The sequence below is a fragment of the Pezoporus occidentalis genome, unplaced genomic scaffold (genome assembly GCF_034315485.1).
Source record: "Pezoporus occidentalis ecotype Australia unplaced genomic scaffold, CSIRO_AGI_Poc_V1 ctg1005, whole genome shotgun sequence".
In the NCBI taxonomy this organism is placed as follows: domain Eukaryota; kingdom Metazoa; phylum Chordata; class Aves; order Psittaciformes; family Psittacidae; genus Pezoporus; species Pezoporus occidentalis.
In genome coordinates, this window is record NW_026912786.1 from 1 (window position 1) to 17,706 (window position 17,706).

General features: G+C 57.3%; 1 protein-coding gene across 1 annotated transcript; it reads right to left on the bottom strand.

Annotated features, from left to right (window-relative positions):
• Window positions 1–2,265: 2,265 nt before the first annotated feature.
• Window positions 2,266–17,592, bottom strand: LOC134160641 (disks large homolog 4-like; the record flags this gene model as incomplete). Its single annotated transcript, XM_062612849.1, has 7 exons — window positions 2,266–2,380; window positions 3,546–3,648; window positions 8,137–8,293; window positions 9,986–10,124; window positions 11,579–11,723; window positions 15,371–15,507; window positions 17,377–17,592. Coding segments are annotated over 7 exons (1,012 nt in total), but the record flags the coding sequence as incomplete, so codon positions are not given.
• Window positions 17,593–17,706: the final 114 nt, after the last annotated feature.

Sequence of the window (17,706 nt, forward strand, 5' to 3'; positions counted from 1 at the left end):
CCCATAGCCCATAGCCCATAATAACCCATAGCCCATAATGACCCATAATAACCCATAGCCCATAATAACCCATAGCCCATAATGACCCATAATAACCCATAGCCCATAATAACCCATAATAACCCATAGCCCATAATGACCCATAATAACCCATAACCCATAGCCCATAATAACCCATAGCCCATAATAGCCCATAGCCCATAATAACCCATAGCCCATAACCCATAATAACCCATAGCAACCCATAGCCCATAATGACCCATAATAACCCATAGCCCATAATAGCCCATAGCCCATAATAACCCATAGCCCATAATAACCCATAGCCCATAATAACCCATAGCCCATAATAACCCATAGCCCATAATAAGCCATAGCCCATAATAACCCATAGCCCATAATAAGCCATAGCCCATAATAAGCCATAGCCCATAATAACCCATAGCCCATAATAAGCCATCGCCCATAGCCCATAATAACCCATAGCCCATAATAACCCATAGCCCATAGCAACCCATAGCCCATAATAACCCATAGCCCATAGCAACCCATAGCCCATAATAACCCATAGCCCATAACCCATAGCCCATAATAACCCATAGCCCATAGCAACCCATAGCCCGTAATAAGCCATAGCCCATAGCAACCCATAGCCCATAGCAACCCATAGCCCATAATAAGCCATAGCCCATAACAACCCATAGCCCATAACCCATAACCCATAGCCCATACCAACCCATAGCCCATAATAACCCATAGCCCATAATAACCCATAATAACCCATAGCCCATAATGACCCATAATGACCCATAGCCCATAATGACCCATAGCCCATAATGACCCATAGCCCATAATAACCCATACCCCATAATAACCCATACCCCACATCCCATAATAACCCATACCCCATAATAACCCATACCCATAATAACCCACATCCCATAATAACCCATACCCCATATCCCATAATACCCAATACCCCATCTCCCATACCAAACCATCCGTCCCATAATACCCCATAGAAACCCTTACCCCCATCCCATAATACCCCATCTCCCCTAGCAACCCCCCATCCCATAACACCCCATCTCCCCTAGCAACCCTTATCCCCATCCCATAATACCCGGTGTCCCCTAGCAACCCCTATCGCCATCCCATAATACCCGGTGTCCCCTAGCAACCCTTATCCCCATCCCATAATACCCTGTGTCCCCTAGCAACCCCTATGGCCATCCCATAACACCCGGTGTCCCCTAGCAACCCCTATGGCCATCCCATAATACCCGCTGTCCCCTAGCAACCCCACATCCCATAATACCCGGTGTCCCCTAGCAACCCCTATGGCCATCCCATAATACCCGCTGTCCCCTAGCAACCCCACATCCCATAATACCCGGTGTCCCCTAGCAACCCCACATCCCATAATACCCGGTCTCCCCTAGCAACCCCTGTGGCCATCCCATAATACCCGGTCTCCCCTAGCAACCCCTGTGGCCATCCCATAATACCCGGTGTCCCCTAGCAACCCCTATGGCCATCCCATAATACCCGGTGTCCCCTAGCAACCCCACATCCCATAATACCCTGTGTCCCCTAGCAACCCCACATCCCATAATACCCGGTGTCCCCTAGCAACCCCTGTGGCCATCCCATAATACCCCCGGTGTCCCCTAGCAACCCCTGTGGCCATCCCATAATACCCGGTGTCCCCTAGCAACCCCTATGGCCATCCCATAATACCCGGTGTCCCCTAGCAACCCCTGTGGCCATCCCATAATACCCGGTGTCCCCTAGCAACCCCTGTGGCCATCCCATAACACCCCCGGTGTCCCCTAGCAACCCCTGTGGCCATCCCATAATACCCTGTGTCCCCTAGCAACCCCTATGGCCATCCCATAATACCCTGTGTCCCCTAGCAACCCCACATCCCATAATACCCGGTGTCCCCTAGCAACCCCTGTGGCCATCCCATAATACCCGGTGTCCCCTAGCAACCCCTGTGGCCATCCCATAATCCCCGCTGTCCCCTAGCAACCCCTATGGCCATCCCATAATACCCCCGGTCTCCCCTAGCAACCCCTGTGGCCATCCCATAATACCCGGTCTCCCCGGTGTCCCCTAGCAACCCCCTGTGGCCATCCCATAATACCCGGTCTCCCTTAGCAACCCCTATGGCCATCCCATAATACCCGGTGTCCCCTAGCAACCCCTGTGGCCATCCCATAATACCCCCGGCCCGGTCTCCCCTAGCAACGCCCCGCCCACCGCACGTAGAAGCCCCTCTTGGGGTCCCCCCGCAGGGAGGCGCTGCCGGAGCCGAGGCTGCTCCCCAGGAGCTGCTCCCGCAGGTCGTGGATCTTGGCCTCGAAGCGACCGTACTCTGTGGGGCAGACCCATAGCGGGGATGTGTGGGGCGGACCCATAGAGGGGATGTGTGGGGCACGGACCCATAGCGGGATGTGTGGGGCACAGACCCATAGCGGGATGTGTGGGGCAGGGTGTGGGGCAGACCCATAGCGGGATGTGTGGGGCAGACCCATAGCGGGGATGTGTGGGGCAGACCCATAGAGGGGATGTGTGGGGCGGACCCATAGCGGGGATGTGTGGGGCGGACCCATAGCGGGATGTGTGGGGCACAGACCCATAGCGGGATGTGTGGGGCACGGACCCATAGCGGGATGTGTGGGGCTGACCCATAGCGGGATGTGTGGGGCAGGGTGTGGGGCGGACCCATAGGAGGGCATGTGTGGGGCACAGACCCATAGCGGGGATGTGTGGGGTGGAGCCATAGGAGGGATGTGTGGGGCGGACCCATAGCGGGATGTGTGGGGCACAGACCCATAGAGGGGATGTGTGGGGCAGACCCATAGCGGGGATGTGTGGGGCACAGACCCATAGCGGGGATGTGTGGGGCAGACCCATAGCGGGGATGTGTGGGGCGGACCCATAGGTGGGGATGTGTGGTGCAGCCCTATAGGCAGGGATATGTGGGGCAGCCCCATGGCAGGGACGTGTGGGGCATCCCTATAACGGGGATATGTGGGGCAGCCCCACAGACGGGGATGTGTGGGGCACCCTATAACGGGGATGTGTGGAGCAGCCCCACGGCAGGGATATGTGGGGCAGCCCCATAGGCAGGGACGTGTGGGGCATCCCTATAACAGGGATGTGTGGAGCAGCCCCACGGCAGGGATGTGTGGGTCAGCCCCATAGGCAGGGATATGTGGGTCAGCCCCACGGCAGGGATATGTGGGGCAGCCCCACGGCAGGGATGTGTGGGTCAGCCCCATAGGCAGGGATGTGTGGGTCAGCCCCACAGCAGGGATATGTGGGGCAGCCCCATAGGTGGGGATATGTGGGTCAGCCCCACGGGCAGGGATATGTGGGGCAGCCCCACGGCAGGGATATGTGGGTCAGCCCCACGGGCAGGGATATGTGGGTCAGCCCCATAGGCGGGGATATGTGGGTCAGCCCCATAGGCGGGGATATGTGGGTCAGCCCCACAGGCGGGGATGTGTGGGGCAGCCCCATAGCGCCCCCCTCACCCTCGGGTTTGTACTGGGCGATGATGGTCACGCTCTGCCCCGCGTTCTTCAGCGCCACGGCCGCCTGCTCGTGGGTGGCGCTGCGGAGATCAACCCCGTTCACCTGCAACGGGATCGGGGTGTGGGGTGTGGGGTGGGGTGGGGTGTGGGGTGTGGGATATGGGGTGTGGGATATGGGATATGGGGTGTATGGGATATGGGGTATGGGGTATGGGGTGTATGGGGTGTGGGGAGGGGGGGTGTGAGGGGTATGGGATGTATGGGGTGTGGGGTGAGGGGGGGGGTGGGGTGTGGGGTGTATGGGGTATGGGGTGTGGGGTGTATGGGGTATGGGGTGTGGGGTGTATGGGGTATGGGATATGTGGTATGGGATATGGGGTGTGGGATATGGGATTTATGTGGTATGGGATATGGGGTGTGGGATATGGGATTTATGTGGTATGGGATATGGGGTATGGGGTGTGGGATATATGTGGTATGGGATATGGGGTGTGGGGTGTATGGGATGTGGGGTATGGGATATGGGGTGCATGGGGTGGGCGATATGGGGTGTGGGGTGTGGGATATAGGGTGTATGGGATATGGGGTGTGGCGTATGGGGTGTGGGGTACGGGGTGTATGGGGTATGGGGTGTGGGATATATGTGGTATGGGATATGGGGTGTGGGATACGGGGTGTGGGGTGCATGGGGTATGGGGTGGGGGGTGTGGGATATGGGGTGTATGGGGTGTGGGATATGGGGTGTATGGTGTGGGGTATGGAATGTATGGGATATGGGGTGTGGGGTGTATGGGATATGGGGGGTGTGGGATATGGGGTGTATGGGGTATGGGGTGTGGGGTGGGGGATGTGGGGTGTGGGATATGGGGTGTGCGGTATGGGGTGAGGGATATGGGGTATGGGATGTATGGGGTGTGGGGTATGGGGTGTGTGGGGTATATGGGGTATGGGGTGTGGGGTGTGGGGTATGGGGTGTGGGGTATGGGGTGTATGGGGTATGGGGTGTGTGGGGTATGGGGTGCATGGGGTGTGGGGTATGGGGGATATGGGGTGTATGGGGTGTGGGGTGTGGGATATGGGCTATGGGATTTGGGATATATGGGGTGTGGGGTAGCGGGTGTGGGGCGTGGAATATGGGGTCTGGGATATGGGATGTGGGGTATGGGATGGGGACGTGTCCCTATGGGGATGGGGTCACAGTGGGATGGGGAATGGGGCAGGGATGGGGCAGGTATGGGGCAGCAATGGGGCAGCAATGGGGCAGGCAATGGGGCAGGCAATGGGGCAGCAATGGGGCAGGTATGGGGCAGCGATGGGGCAGCAATGGGACAGCAATGGGGCAGCAATGGGGCAGGGATGGGGCAGCGATGGGGCAGGGATGGGGCAGGAATGGGGCAGGAATGGGGCAGGAATGGGGCAGGAATGGGGCAGCAATGGGGCAGCAATGGGGCAGCAATGGGGCAGGCATGGGGCAGGTATGGGGCAGCAATGGGGCAGGGATGGGGCAGCAATGGGGCAGCAATGGGGCAGCAATGGGGCAGCAATGGGGCAGCAATGGGGCAGCTGGGGCGGATGGGGCAGCAATGGGGCAGGAATGGGGCAATGGGGCAGGGATGGGGCAGCAATGGGGCAGGGATGGGGCAGGGATGGGGCAGGCAATGGGGCAGCAATGGGGCAGGGATGGGGCAGCAATGGGGCAGCAATGGGGCAGCAATGGGGCAGGCAATGGGGCAGCAATGGGGCAGGGATGGCGCAATGGGGTGGGGAGGGATGGGGCAGGCAATGGGGCAGCAATGGGGCAGCAAGCAATGGGGCAGCAATGGGGCAGCAATGGGGCAGCAATGGGGCAGCGATGGGGCAGGGATGGGGCAGCAATGGGGCAGCAATGGGGCAGGTATGGGGCAGGAATGGGGCAGCAATGGGGCAGCAATGGGGCAGCAATGGGGCAGCAATGGGGCAGGGATGGGGCAGCGATGGGGCAGCAATGGGGCAGCAATGGGGCACAGGGATGGGGCAGCAATGGGGCACAGGGATGGGGCAGCAATGGGGCAGCAATGGGGCAGCAATGGGGCAGGAATGGGGTGCTATGGGGCAGCAATGGGGTGCTATGGGGCAGGAATGGGGTGCTATGGGGCAGCAATGGGGCAGGAATGGGGCAGCAATGGGGCAGCAATGGGGCAGCAATGGGGCAGGAATGGGGCAGGCAGCAATGGGGCAGCGATGGGGCATGGGGGCAATGGGGCATGGGGCAGCAATGGGGCAGGCAATGGGGCAGGGATGGGGCAGCAATGGGGCAGCAATGGGGCAGCAATGGGGCAGGGATGGGGACACCTCACCTTAAGGGTGCTGTGGGGGACGTGGACCCATGGATGGGGACAGCTTGGGGGGGGACCCGTCCCTATGGGGCCGAGAAGGGGGGCCGAGGATGGGGACCAATCCCTGCGGAGGGTGGGGACACCTTTGGGGGCGGGGACACATCCCATTGGGTGCCATGGACCCCGCCCACCGCCCAGCGGCCAATCACCATTGAGGTGGCAACCAATGGGTGTTGGGGGGGGGGCATGGGGACAATGGGGGGCAATGGGGGTCAATGGGTGCTAATGGCTATCAATGGGTGTCAATGGGTGCCGATGGGCGCCAATGGGTGCCAATGGCTATCAATGGGTGTCAATGGGTGCCAATGGGTGCCAATGGGTGCCAATGGGTGCCAATGGCTATCAATGGGTGTCAATGGGTGCCAATGGGTGCCAATGGGTGCCAATGGGTGCCAATGGCTATCAATGGGTGCCAATGGGTGCCAATGGCTATCAATGGGTGTCAATGGGTGCCAATGGCTCTCAATGGATGTCAATGGCTATCAATGGGATTCAATGGCTATCAATGGGTAGCAATGGGTGCCAATGGGTGCCAATGGGTGTCAATGGGTGCCAATGGGGTCAATGGGTATCAATGGGTGTCAATGGGAGTCAATGGGTGTCAATGGGTATCAATGGGTGCCGATGGGTGTCAATGGCTATCAATGGGTGCCAATGGGTGCCAATGGCTATCAATGGGTGTCAATGGGTGCCAATGGGGGTCAATGGGGGTCAATGGGTGCCGATGGGTGTCAATGGGTATCAATGGGTGTCAGTGGGTGTCAATGGGTGCCAATGGCTATCAATGGGTGTCAATGGGTGCCAACGGGTGCCAATGGCTCTCAATGGGACTCAGTGGCTATCAATGGGATTCAATGGCTATCAATGGGATTCAATGGCTATCAATGGGTGCTGATGGGTGCCGATGGGTGCCACGGGGGCCCCCGATGGGTGACTCACGGAGAGGATCTGGTCGCCCTTGCGCAGCTCCCCACTGAGGTCAATGGGTGTCAATGGGAGTCAATGGGTGTCAATGGGTGTCAATGGGGGTCAATGGGTGTCAATGGGAGTCAATGGGGGTCAATGGGTGTCAATGGGTATCAATGGTGTCAATGGGTGCCAATGGGTGCCAATGGGTGCCAACGGGTATCAGTGGGAGTCAATGATGTCAATGGATGTCAATGGCTATCAATGGGACTCAGTGGGTGCCAATGGGTGTCAAAGGGTGTCAATGGGTATCAATGGTGTCAATGGGTGTCAATGGATGTCAATGTGTATCAATGGGTATCAATGGGTGTCAATGGGTGCCAATGGGTGTCAATGGGAGTCAATGGGGGTCAATGGGTGTCAATGGGTGTCAATGGACATCAATGGGGGTCAATGGATTTCAATGGCTATCAATGGGACTCAATGGGTGTCAATGGGCGTCAAGGGGTGTCAATGGGTGCCAATGGGTGTCAATGGGTGTCAATGTCAGTCAATGGGTGTCAAGGGGTGTCAGTGGGTGCCAATGGGTATCAGTGTGAGTCAATGATGTCAATGGATGTCAATGGCTATCAATGGGACTCAGTGGGTGCCAATGGGTGTCAATGGGAATCAATGGCTATCAATGGGTGTCAATGGCTATCAATGGGTGTCAATGGCTATCAATGGTGTCAATGGGTGTCAATGGATGTCAATGGGTGTCAATGGGTGTCAATGGATGTCAATGGCTCTCAATGGGACTCAATGGCTATCAATGGGAGTCAATGGGTGTCAATGACTATCAATGGGTGCCGATGGGTGCCAATGGGTGACTCACGGAGAGGATCTGGTCGCCCTTGCGCAGCTCCCCACTGAGGTCAATGGGTGTCAATGGGTGCCAATGGGTGTCAATGGGTGTCAATGGGCGTCAATGGGTGTCGATGGGTGTCAATGGGAGTCAGTGGGCGTCAATGGGTGTCAATGGGTGCCAATGGGTGTCAATGGGTGCCAATGGGTGTCAATGGATGTCAATGGATGTCAATGGATGTCAATGGCTCTCAATGGGACTCAATGGGTGTCAATGGGAGTCAATGGATGTCAATGGGTGTCAATGGATGTCAATGGGACTCAATGGGTATCAATGGATGTCAATGGCTATCAATGGGTGCCAATGGGTGTCAATGGATGTCAATGGCTATCAATGGGTGTCAATGGGAGTCAATGGGTGTCAATGACTATCAATGGGTGCCGATGGGTGCCGATGGGTGACTCACGGAGAGGATCTGGTCGCCCTTGCGCAGCTCCCCACTGAGGTCCGCGGGGCCCCCCGCCAGGATGAAGGAGATGAAGATCCCTTCGCCGTCCTCGCCCCCCACGATGTTGAAGCCCAGCCCCGTGGAGCCCCGATGGATCAGGATGCGCCGCGGCTCCCTACGGATGTGGGGCGAGAGTTGGGGGGCAGCCCACTGGTGATGGGGAGCCCCCATAGGGGACAATGGGGGCAACCCAGGGGTGATGGGGACCCCATAGGGGACCATAGGGACCCCCACAGGTGAGACAGAAACCCCCATAGATGACCATAGGGACCCCATAGGTGCCCATGGAGACCCCATAGATGACCATAGGAACCCCATAGATGACCATGGAGACCCCATAGATGATCATAGGGACCCCATAGGTGACCATAGGGACCCCATAGGTGCCCATGGAGACCCCATGGATGACCATAGGAACCCCATAGGTGACCATAGGAACCCCATAGATGACCATAGCGACCCCATAGGTGCCCATAGGGACCCCATAGGTGACCATAGAGACCCCATAGGTGACTATAGGAACCCCATAGATGACCACGGAGACCCCATAGATGACCATAGGAACCCCATAGGTGCCCATAGGGACCCCATAGGTGACCATAGGAACCCCATAGATGACCATAGCTACCCCATAGGTGACCATAGGGACCCCATAGATGACCATAGGGACCCCATAGATGACCATAGGGACCCCATAGATGACCATAGCGACCCCATAGGTGACCATAGGAACCCCATAGATGACCATAGCGACCCCATAGGTGACCATAGGACCCCATAGGTGACCATAGGGACCCCATAGATGACCATGGGAACCCCATAGATGACCATGGAGACCCCATAGATGACCATAGCAACCCCATAGGTGACCATAGGGACCCCATAGGTGACCATGGAGACCCCATAGATGACCACAGGGACCCCATAGGTGCCCATGGGGACCCCATAAGTGTCCATAGGAACCCCATAGATGACCATAGGAACCCCATAGGTGACCATAGGAACCCCATAGATGACCATGGAGACCCCATAGATGACCATAGGAACCCCATAGATGACCATAGGGACCCCATAGGTGCCCATGGAGACCCCATAGATGACCATAGGAACCCCATAGATGACCATAGGAACCCCATAGATGACCATAGGAGACCCCATAGATGACCATAGGAACCCCATAGATGACCCTGGGGACCCCATAGGTGACCATAGGAACCCCATAGATGACCATGGAGACCCCATAGATGACCATAGGGACCCCATAGATGACCATGGAGACCCCATAGATGACCATAGGAACCCCATAGGTGACCATAGGAACCCCATAGATGACCATAGGAACCCCATAGGTGACCATAGGGACCCCATAGATGACCATGGAGACCCCATAGATGACCATAGGACCCCATAGGTGACCATAGGAACCCCATAGATGACCATGGAGACCCCATAGGTGACCATAGGAACCCCATAGATGACCATAGGGACCCCATAGGTGACCATAGGGACCCCATAGGTGACCATAGAAACCCCATAGATGACCATAGGGACCCCATAGATGACCATAGGAACCCCATAGATGACCATGGAGACCCCATAGATGACCATAGGAACCCCATAGATGACCATAGGAACCCCATAGATGACCATGGAGACCCCATAGATGATCATAGGGACCCCATAGATGACCATAGCTACCCCATAGGTGACCATAGGGACCCCATAGATGACCATAGCTACCCCATAGGTGACCATAGGAACCCCATAGGTGCCCACAGGGACCCCATAGGTGCCCATGGGGCAGTACCTGGGGACGTCGTCGTCGGGCAGCAGGTCCTTGGGGCCGGGGGAGTAGCGCCGTGGGGACGTGGGGGTCATGGCCGGGGGGAACTCGGGGCCCAGGTAGCTCTGGGGGCCCAGCTCGGCATCCAGGTGAGCGGAGTAGGCTGGGGGGGGGACAGCATGGGGGGCAATGGGGGTAAGGGGGGCAATGGGGGCAATGGGGGTAAGGGGGGGCAATGGGGTAAGGGGGGCAATGGGGGCAATGGGGGGCAATGGGGTAAGGGGGGCAATGGGGGCAATGGGGCAATGGGGGCAATGGGGGGCAATGGGGGTAAAGGGGGGCAATGGGGTAAGGGGGGCAATGGGGGCAATGGGGCAATGGGGGCAATGGGGGGCAATGGGGGTAAAGGGGGGCAATGGGGTAAGGGGGGCAATGGGGGCAATGTGGGGCAATGGGGGCAATGGGGGCAATGGGGGCAATGGGGCAATGGGGGGAATGGGGCAATGGGGGGACATCAAGGAGATGGGGATGAAGTGATGGAGGTGGCACCCAACTGACACCCATAGCACCCCAACGAGCACCCATAGCACCCCATCAGACCCCCCTAGCACCCAACTGACACCCATAGCACCCAACTGACACCCATAACACCCCAACGAGCACCCATAACACCCAACTGACACCCATAGCACCCAACTGACACCCATAACACCCCAACGAGCACCCATAACACCTCAACGAACACCCATCGGACACCCATAGCACCCCGACGAGCACCCATAGCACCCAACTGACACCCGTAACTCCCCAATGAACACCCATCGGACACCCATAGCACCCCGAGGAGCACCCCTAGCACCCAACTGACACCCCTAGCACCCAACTGACACCCATAACACCCCAATTGACACCCATTGGACCCCCATAGCACCCAACTGACACCCATAACACCCCAATGAACACCCATCGGACACCCATAGCACCCCAACTGACACCCCTAGGACCCAACTGACACCCATAACACCCCAATGAACACCCGTCAGACCCCCATAGCACCCCTAGGAGCACCCATAGCACCCAACTGACACCCATAGCACCCAACTGACACCCATAACACCCCAATGAACACCCATTGGACCCCCATAGCACCCAACTGACACCCATAACACCCCAATGAACACCCATTGGACCCCCATAGCACCCCGAGGAGCACCCATAGCACCCAACTGACACCCCTAGCACCCAACTGACACCCCTAGCACCCAACTGACACCCATAACACCCCAACGAACACCCATAACACCCCAACGGACACCCATCGGACACCCATAGCACCCCGAGGAGCACCCCTAGCACCCAACTGACACCCATAGCACCCAACTGACACCCATAACACCCCAATGAACACCCATTGGACCCCCATAGCACCCCTAGGAGCACCCATAGCACCCAACTGACACCCATAGCACCCAACTGACACCCATAACTCCCCAATGAACACCCATTGGACCCCCATAGCACCCCTAGGAGCACCCCTAGCACCCCTAGGAGCACCCCTAGCACCCATCAGACCCCCATAACACCCCCAGGAGCACCCCTAGCACCCCAGGAGCTCACAGCCGGTGACGTCGGGGGGCGCGAAGGCGTCGCCCAGGAAGGCGGCGGCCGGCTTGGCCACGCGCAGGTAGACGACGTCGAAGGTGTTCTTGAGCGCCGCCACGGCGTCCTCGTGCATCACGTCCTCCAGGCTGACGTTGTTCACCTGGGGGGGGGGCGATGGGGGGAGATGGGGGGCGATGGGGGGAGATGGGGGGTGATGGGGGGTGGGGGGTGATGGGGGGAGATGGGGGGAGAAAGGGGAAGATGGGGTCCCGTTGAGTTCAATGGAAGCAAGGTGCAGTTCGCGCTGGTGGCCACTAGGTGGCAGTGTGGCCATTGAGACTCATTGAGTCCCATTGATCTCCATTGACCCCTATTGACTCCCATTGACTCCCATTGACCCCCATTGACTCCCATTGATTCCCATTGACTACCATTGACCGCCATTGACTACCATTGATTCCCATTGACCACCATTGACTTCCATTGACCCCCATTGACTCTCATTGACCCCCATTGACTCCCATTGACTCTCATTGACTCCCATTGACCCCCGTTGACTCCCGTTGACCCCCATTGACTCCCATTGACTCCCATTGACCCCCATTGACTCCCATTGACCCCCATTGACCCCTATTGACTCCCATTGACTCTCATTGACCCCCATTGACCCCCATTGACCCCATTGACTCCCATTGACTCCCATTGACCCCTATTGACTCCCATTGACCCCCACTGACTCCCATTGACCCCCATTGACTCTCATTGACCCCCATTGACTCCCATTGACCCCCATTGACTCCCATTGACTCTCATTGACGCCCATTGACTCCCATTGACTCTCATTGACCCCATTGACTCCCATTGACCCCTATTGACCCCCATTGACTCCCATTGACTCTCATTGACCCCCATTGACTCCCATTGACCCCCATTGACTTCCATTGAAACCCATTGACCCCATTGACCCCCACTGACCCCATTGACTCCCATTGACTCCCATTGACTCCCATTGACTCCCATTGACCCCCACTGACTCCCATTGACTCCATTGACCCCCATTGACCCCCATTGACTCCCATTGACCCCCATTGACTCCCATTGACTCCCATTGACCCCCATTGACTCCCATTGACTCTCATTGACCCCCATTGACTCCCATTGACTCCCATTGACCCCCACTGACCCCCATTGACCCCCATTGACCCCCATCGACATCATTGACCCCCATTGACTCCCATTGACCCCCATTGACTCCCATTGACTCCCATTGACCCTCATTGACTCCCATTGACCCCATTGACTCCCATTGACCCCCATTGACTCTCATTGACCCCCATTGACTCTCATTGACTCCCATTGACCCCTATTGACTCCCACTGACCCCATTGACTCCCATTGACCCCCATTGACATTTTACTCCCATTGACCCCCATTGACTCTCATTGACCCCCATTGACCCCATTGACTCCCATTGACCCCCATTGACCCCCATTGACTCCCATTGACTCCCATTGACTCCCATTGACCCCCATTGACTCCCATTGACCCCCATTGACGCCCATTGACTCTCATTGACCCCCATTGACCCCCATTGACTCTCATTGACCCCCACTGATCCCCATTGACTCCCATTGACCCCTATTGACTCCCACTGACCCCCATTGACTCCTATTGACTCCCACTGACCCCCATTGACTCATTGACCCCCATTGACCCCCTTTGACTCTCATTGACCCCCATTGACCCCATTGACTCCCATTGACTCCCATTGACTTCCATTGACCCCCATTGACTCTCACTGACTCCCCTTGACCCCCACTGCCCCCCACTGCCCCCCATTGTCCCCCATTGACCCCCACTGATCCCCATTGGCCGCCATTGATCCCCACTGACTCCCATAGACCCCCACTGACCTCCATTGACTCCCACTGACCCCCATTGACTCCCATTGACCCCCACTGACCCCCATTGTCCCCCATTGACTGCCACTGACCGCCATTGACTCCCGTTGACTCTCATTGAACCCCATTGACTCCCATTGACCCCCACTGACTCTCACTGTCCCCACTGACCCCCATTGACTCCCATTGACCCCCATTGACTCCCATTGCCCCCCATTGAATCCCATTGACCCCCATTGACTTTCGTTGACCCCCATTGACCCCGATTGCCTCCCACTGAATCCCATTGACCCCCATTGACCTCCATTGACTCCCATTGATTCCCATTGACCCCCACTGACTCCCATTGAATCCCATTGACCCCCATTGACTTTCGTTGACCCCCATTGACCCCGATTGCCTCCCACTGAATCCCATTGACCCCCATTGACCTCCATTGACTCCCATTGACTCCCACTGACCCCCATTGACCCCCATTGATCCCCACTGACCCCCACTGACCCCCATTGATTCCCATTGACCCCCACTGACTCCCATTGACTCCCATTGACCCCCACTGACTCATTGTCCCCACTGACCCCCATTGACCCCCATTGATCCCCACTGACCCCCACTGACCCCCATTGATTCCCATTGACCCCCACTGACTCCCACTGACTCCCATTGACGCCCACTGCCCCCCATTGACTCCCATTGATTCCCACTGACCCCCATTGTCCCCACCGACGCCCATTGACTCCCCTTGACCCCCACTGCCCCCATTGACCCCCATTGTCCCCCATTGACTCCCACTGAGCCCCATTGACTCCCGTTGACTCTCATTGAACCCCATTGACTCCCATTGACCCCCACTGACTCTCACTGTCCCCACTGACCCCCACTGACTCCCATTGACCCCCATTGACTCCCATTGACCCCCATTGACTCCCATTGACCCCCATTGACCCCCATTGAATCCCATTGACCCCCATTCATTCCCATTCACTCGATTGACCCCGATTGACCCCAATTGAATCTCATTGACTCCCACTGACCCCCATTGACCCCCATTGATCCCCATTGGCCCCCATTGACCCCCATTGATACCCACTGACTCCCATAGACCCCCACTGACCTCCATTGACTCCCACTGACCCCCACTGACCTCCATTGACTCCCACTGACCCCCATTGATTCCCATTGACCCCCATTGTCCCCACTGACTCCCCTTGACCCCCATTGACCCCCATTGTCCCGACTCCCACTGACCCCCATTGACTCCCGTTGACTCTCATTGACCCCCATTGACCCCCATTGTCCCCATTGACTCCCATTGTCCCCCACTGACTCTCATTGTCCCCACTGACCCCCACTGACTCCCATTGACTCCCACTGACCCCCATTGATTCCCATTGACCCCCACTGACTCCCATTGACTCCCACTGACCCCCATTGATTCCCATTGATTCCCACTGCCCCCCATTGACCCCCATTGTCCCCCATTGACTGCCACTGACCACCATTGACTCCCGTTGACTCATTGAAAACCATTGACTCCCATTGACCCCCACTGACTCTCACTGTCCCCACTGACCCCCACTGACTCCCATTGACCCCCATTGACTCCCATTGAATCCCATTGACGCCCATTGACTTTCATTGACCCCCATTGACTCCGACTGCCTCCCATTGAATCCCATTGACTCCAATTGACTCCCATTGTCCCCATTGACCCCCACTGAATCCCATTGGCCCCCATTGATACCCACTGACTCCCATAGACCCCCACTGACCTCCATTGACTCCCACTGACCCCCATTGACTCCCATTGATTCCCATTGACCCCCATTGACTCCTATTGACTCCCATTGACCCCCATTGACCCCCATTGACCCCCCTGCCCCCCCCGCTGCCCCCCCCAGCTCACGGCCAGGATCTTGTCTCCGATCTGGAGCCGCCCGTCCTTGTGGGCCGCGCCGCCCTCGATCACTTTGGTCACGTAGATGCTGTTGTCCCCCGGGATGTGCTGGTTGCCGACCCCCCCCGCGATGCTGAACCCCAGCCCTGCATGGGGGGGGGGACACGCCGTGGGTCACCCCATAGAGGTATCCTCCCCCCCATGCCCCATAACATGGGCTGCCCCATAGAGATCCATCCATTCCCCCCCCATAACATGGGCTGCCCCATAGGGATCCATCCATTCTCCCCCATAACATGGGCTGCCCCATAGGAATCCATCCATTCTACCCCCATAACATGGGCTGCCCCATAGAGGGATTCATCCATCCTTTCTCTATAACATGGGCTGCCCCATAGAGAGATCTATCCACTCCCCCCCCATAACATGGGCTGCCCCATAGAGGGATCCATCCATTCCCCCCCCATAACATGGGCTGCCCCATAGATGGATCCATCCCCCCCCCATAACATGGGCTGCCCCATAGAGGGATCCATCCATCCCCCCCTCCATAACATGGGCTGCCCCATAGAGGGATCCATCCTCCCCCCTCCATAACATGGGCTGCCCCATAGAGGGATCCAATACATAGGCCATGGGGGGACAGCAATGGGGGGGCTGCTATGGGTCCGTATAGAGGGGGTCCCTATGGGGGTCCCCAGTGCTGGTCTATAGGGGTCTGGGGGTGGTTGGAAGGGTCCAATGGGGACATGGGGGGGGGGGGTGGAGGGGTCCAATGGGGTCTAATGGGCTCCAATGGGGTTCAGTGGGTCACAATGGGGTTCAACGGGTCCCAAAGGGTCCCAATGGGGTTCAATGGGTCCCAATGGCTCCCAATGGTGCCCAACGGGGTTCAATGGGTCCCAATGGGGCTCAATGGCTCCCAATGGGGTTCAATGGCTCCCGATGAGATTCTATGGGTCCCTATGGGTCCCAATGGGGTTCAATGGGTCCCAATGGGTCCCAATGGGGTTTAATGGGTCCCAATGGGGTTCTATGGGTCCCAATGGGGTTCAATGGGGCCCAATGGGGTTCAATGGCTCCCAATGGGGTTCAATGGCTCCCAATGGGGTTCAATGGGTCCCAATGGGTCTCAATGGGTCCCAATGGGGTTCAATGGTTCCCTGTGGGTCCCAATAGTCTCTATGGGTCCCAATGGGTCTCTATATGTCCCAATGGGTTTCTATGGCTCCCAGTGGTGTCTCTATGGGTCCCTATTTGTCTCTATGAGTCCGTATGTCTCTCTATGGGCCTCTATGTGGTCCCTATGGGTCTTTATGTGTCTCTATGGGTCTCTATGGCTCTCTATGGGTCTCTATGGGGTCCCTATGGGTCCCTATGTGGTCTCTATGTTTCCCTATGTGTCTCTATGGGGTCCCTATGGGTCTCTACGGGGTCTCTATGGGTCCCTATGTGTCTCTATGGGTCTCTATGGGTCTCTATGTGTCTCTATGGGTCCCTATGTGTCTCTATGTGTCCCTATGGGTCTCTATGGTTCTCTATGGGTCTCTATGGGGTCCCTATGGGTCTCTATGGGTCCCTATGGCTCTCTATGGGGTCTCTATGTGTCTCTATGGGTTCCCTATGGGTCCCTATGTCTCTCTATGGGTTCCTATGGGGTCTCTATGTGTCTCTATGGGGTCCCTATGGCTCTCTATGGGGTTTCTGTGGGTCCCTATGTGTCTCTATGGGGTCCCTATGTGTCTCTATGGGGTCTCTATGGGGTCCCTATGTGTCTCTATGGGGTCTCTATGGGTCCCCATGTGTCTCTATGGGTCCCTATGTGGTCTCTATGGGGTCTCTATGGGTCCCTATGTGTCTCTATGGAGTCTCTATGGGTCCCTATATGTCTCTATGGGGTCTCTATGGGTCCCTATGGGTCCCTATGTGTCTCTATGGGTCCCTATGTGTCTCTATGGGGTCTCTATGGGGTTTCTATGGGTTTCTATGTGCCCCCATGTGCCCCCCCCCGTTACCTTTGGGCCCTTTGATGAGCTTCACCTCCACGACCTTCTCGGCGAGCGCTTTACGGCGCATGACGTAAAGCCGCACGACAGCGCCCGCCTCCTTGAGCGCCTCCACGGCCGCGCTGTGCGGCACCTCCCGCACGTCCGCCTCGTTGACGAACAGGATGTTGTCATTCACCCTGCGCCGGAAGTGGGCGGGGCTTTCAGCGCCGGAAGTGGGCGGGGCTTCAGCGACCGATGCGGGGAGGGGGGCACGTGGGGAGGGAATGGGGCTAAATGGGGTTTAAAAGGGGGGAAATGGGGTCTAAAGGGGGGTAAAAGGGGGCTAAAAGGGGGGTA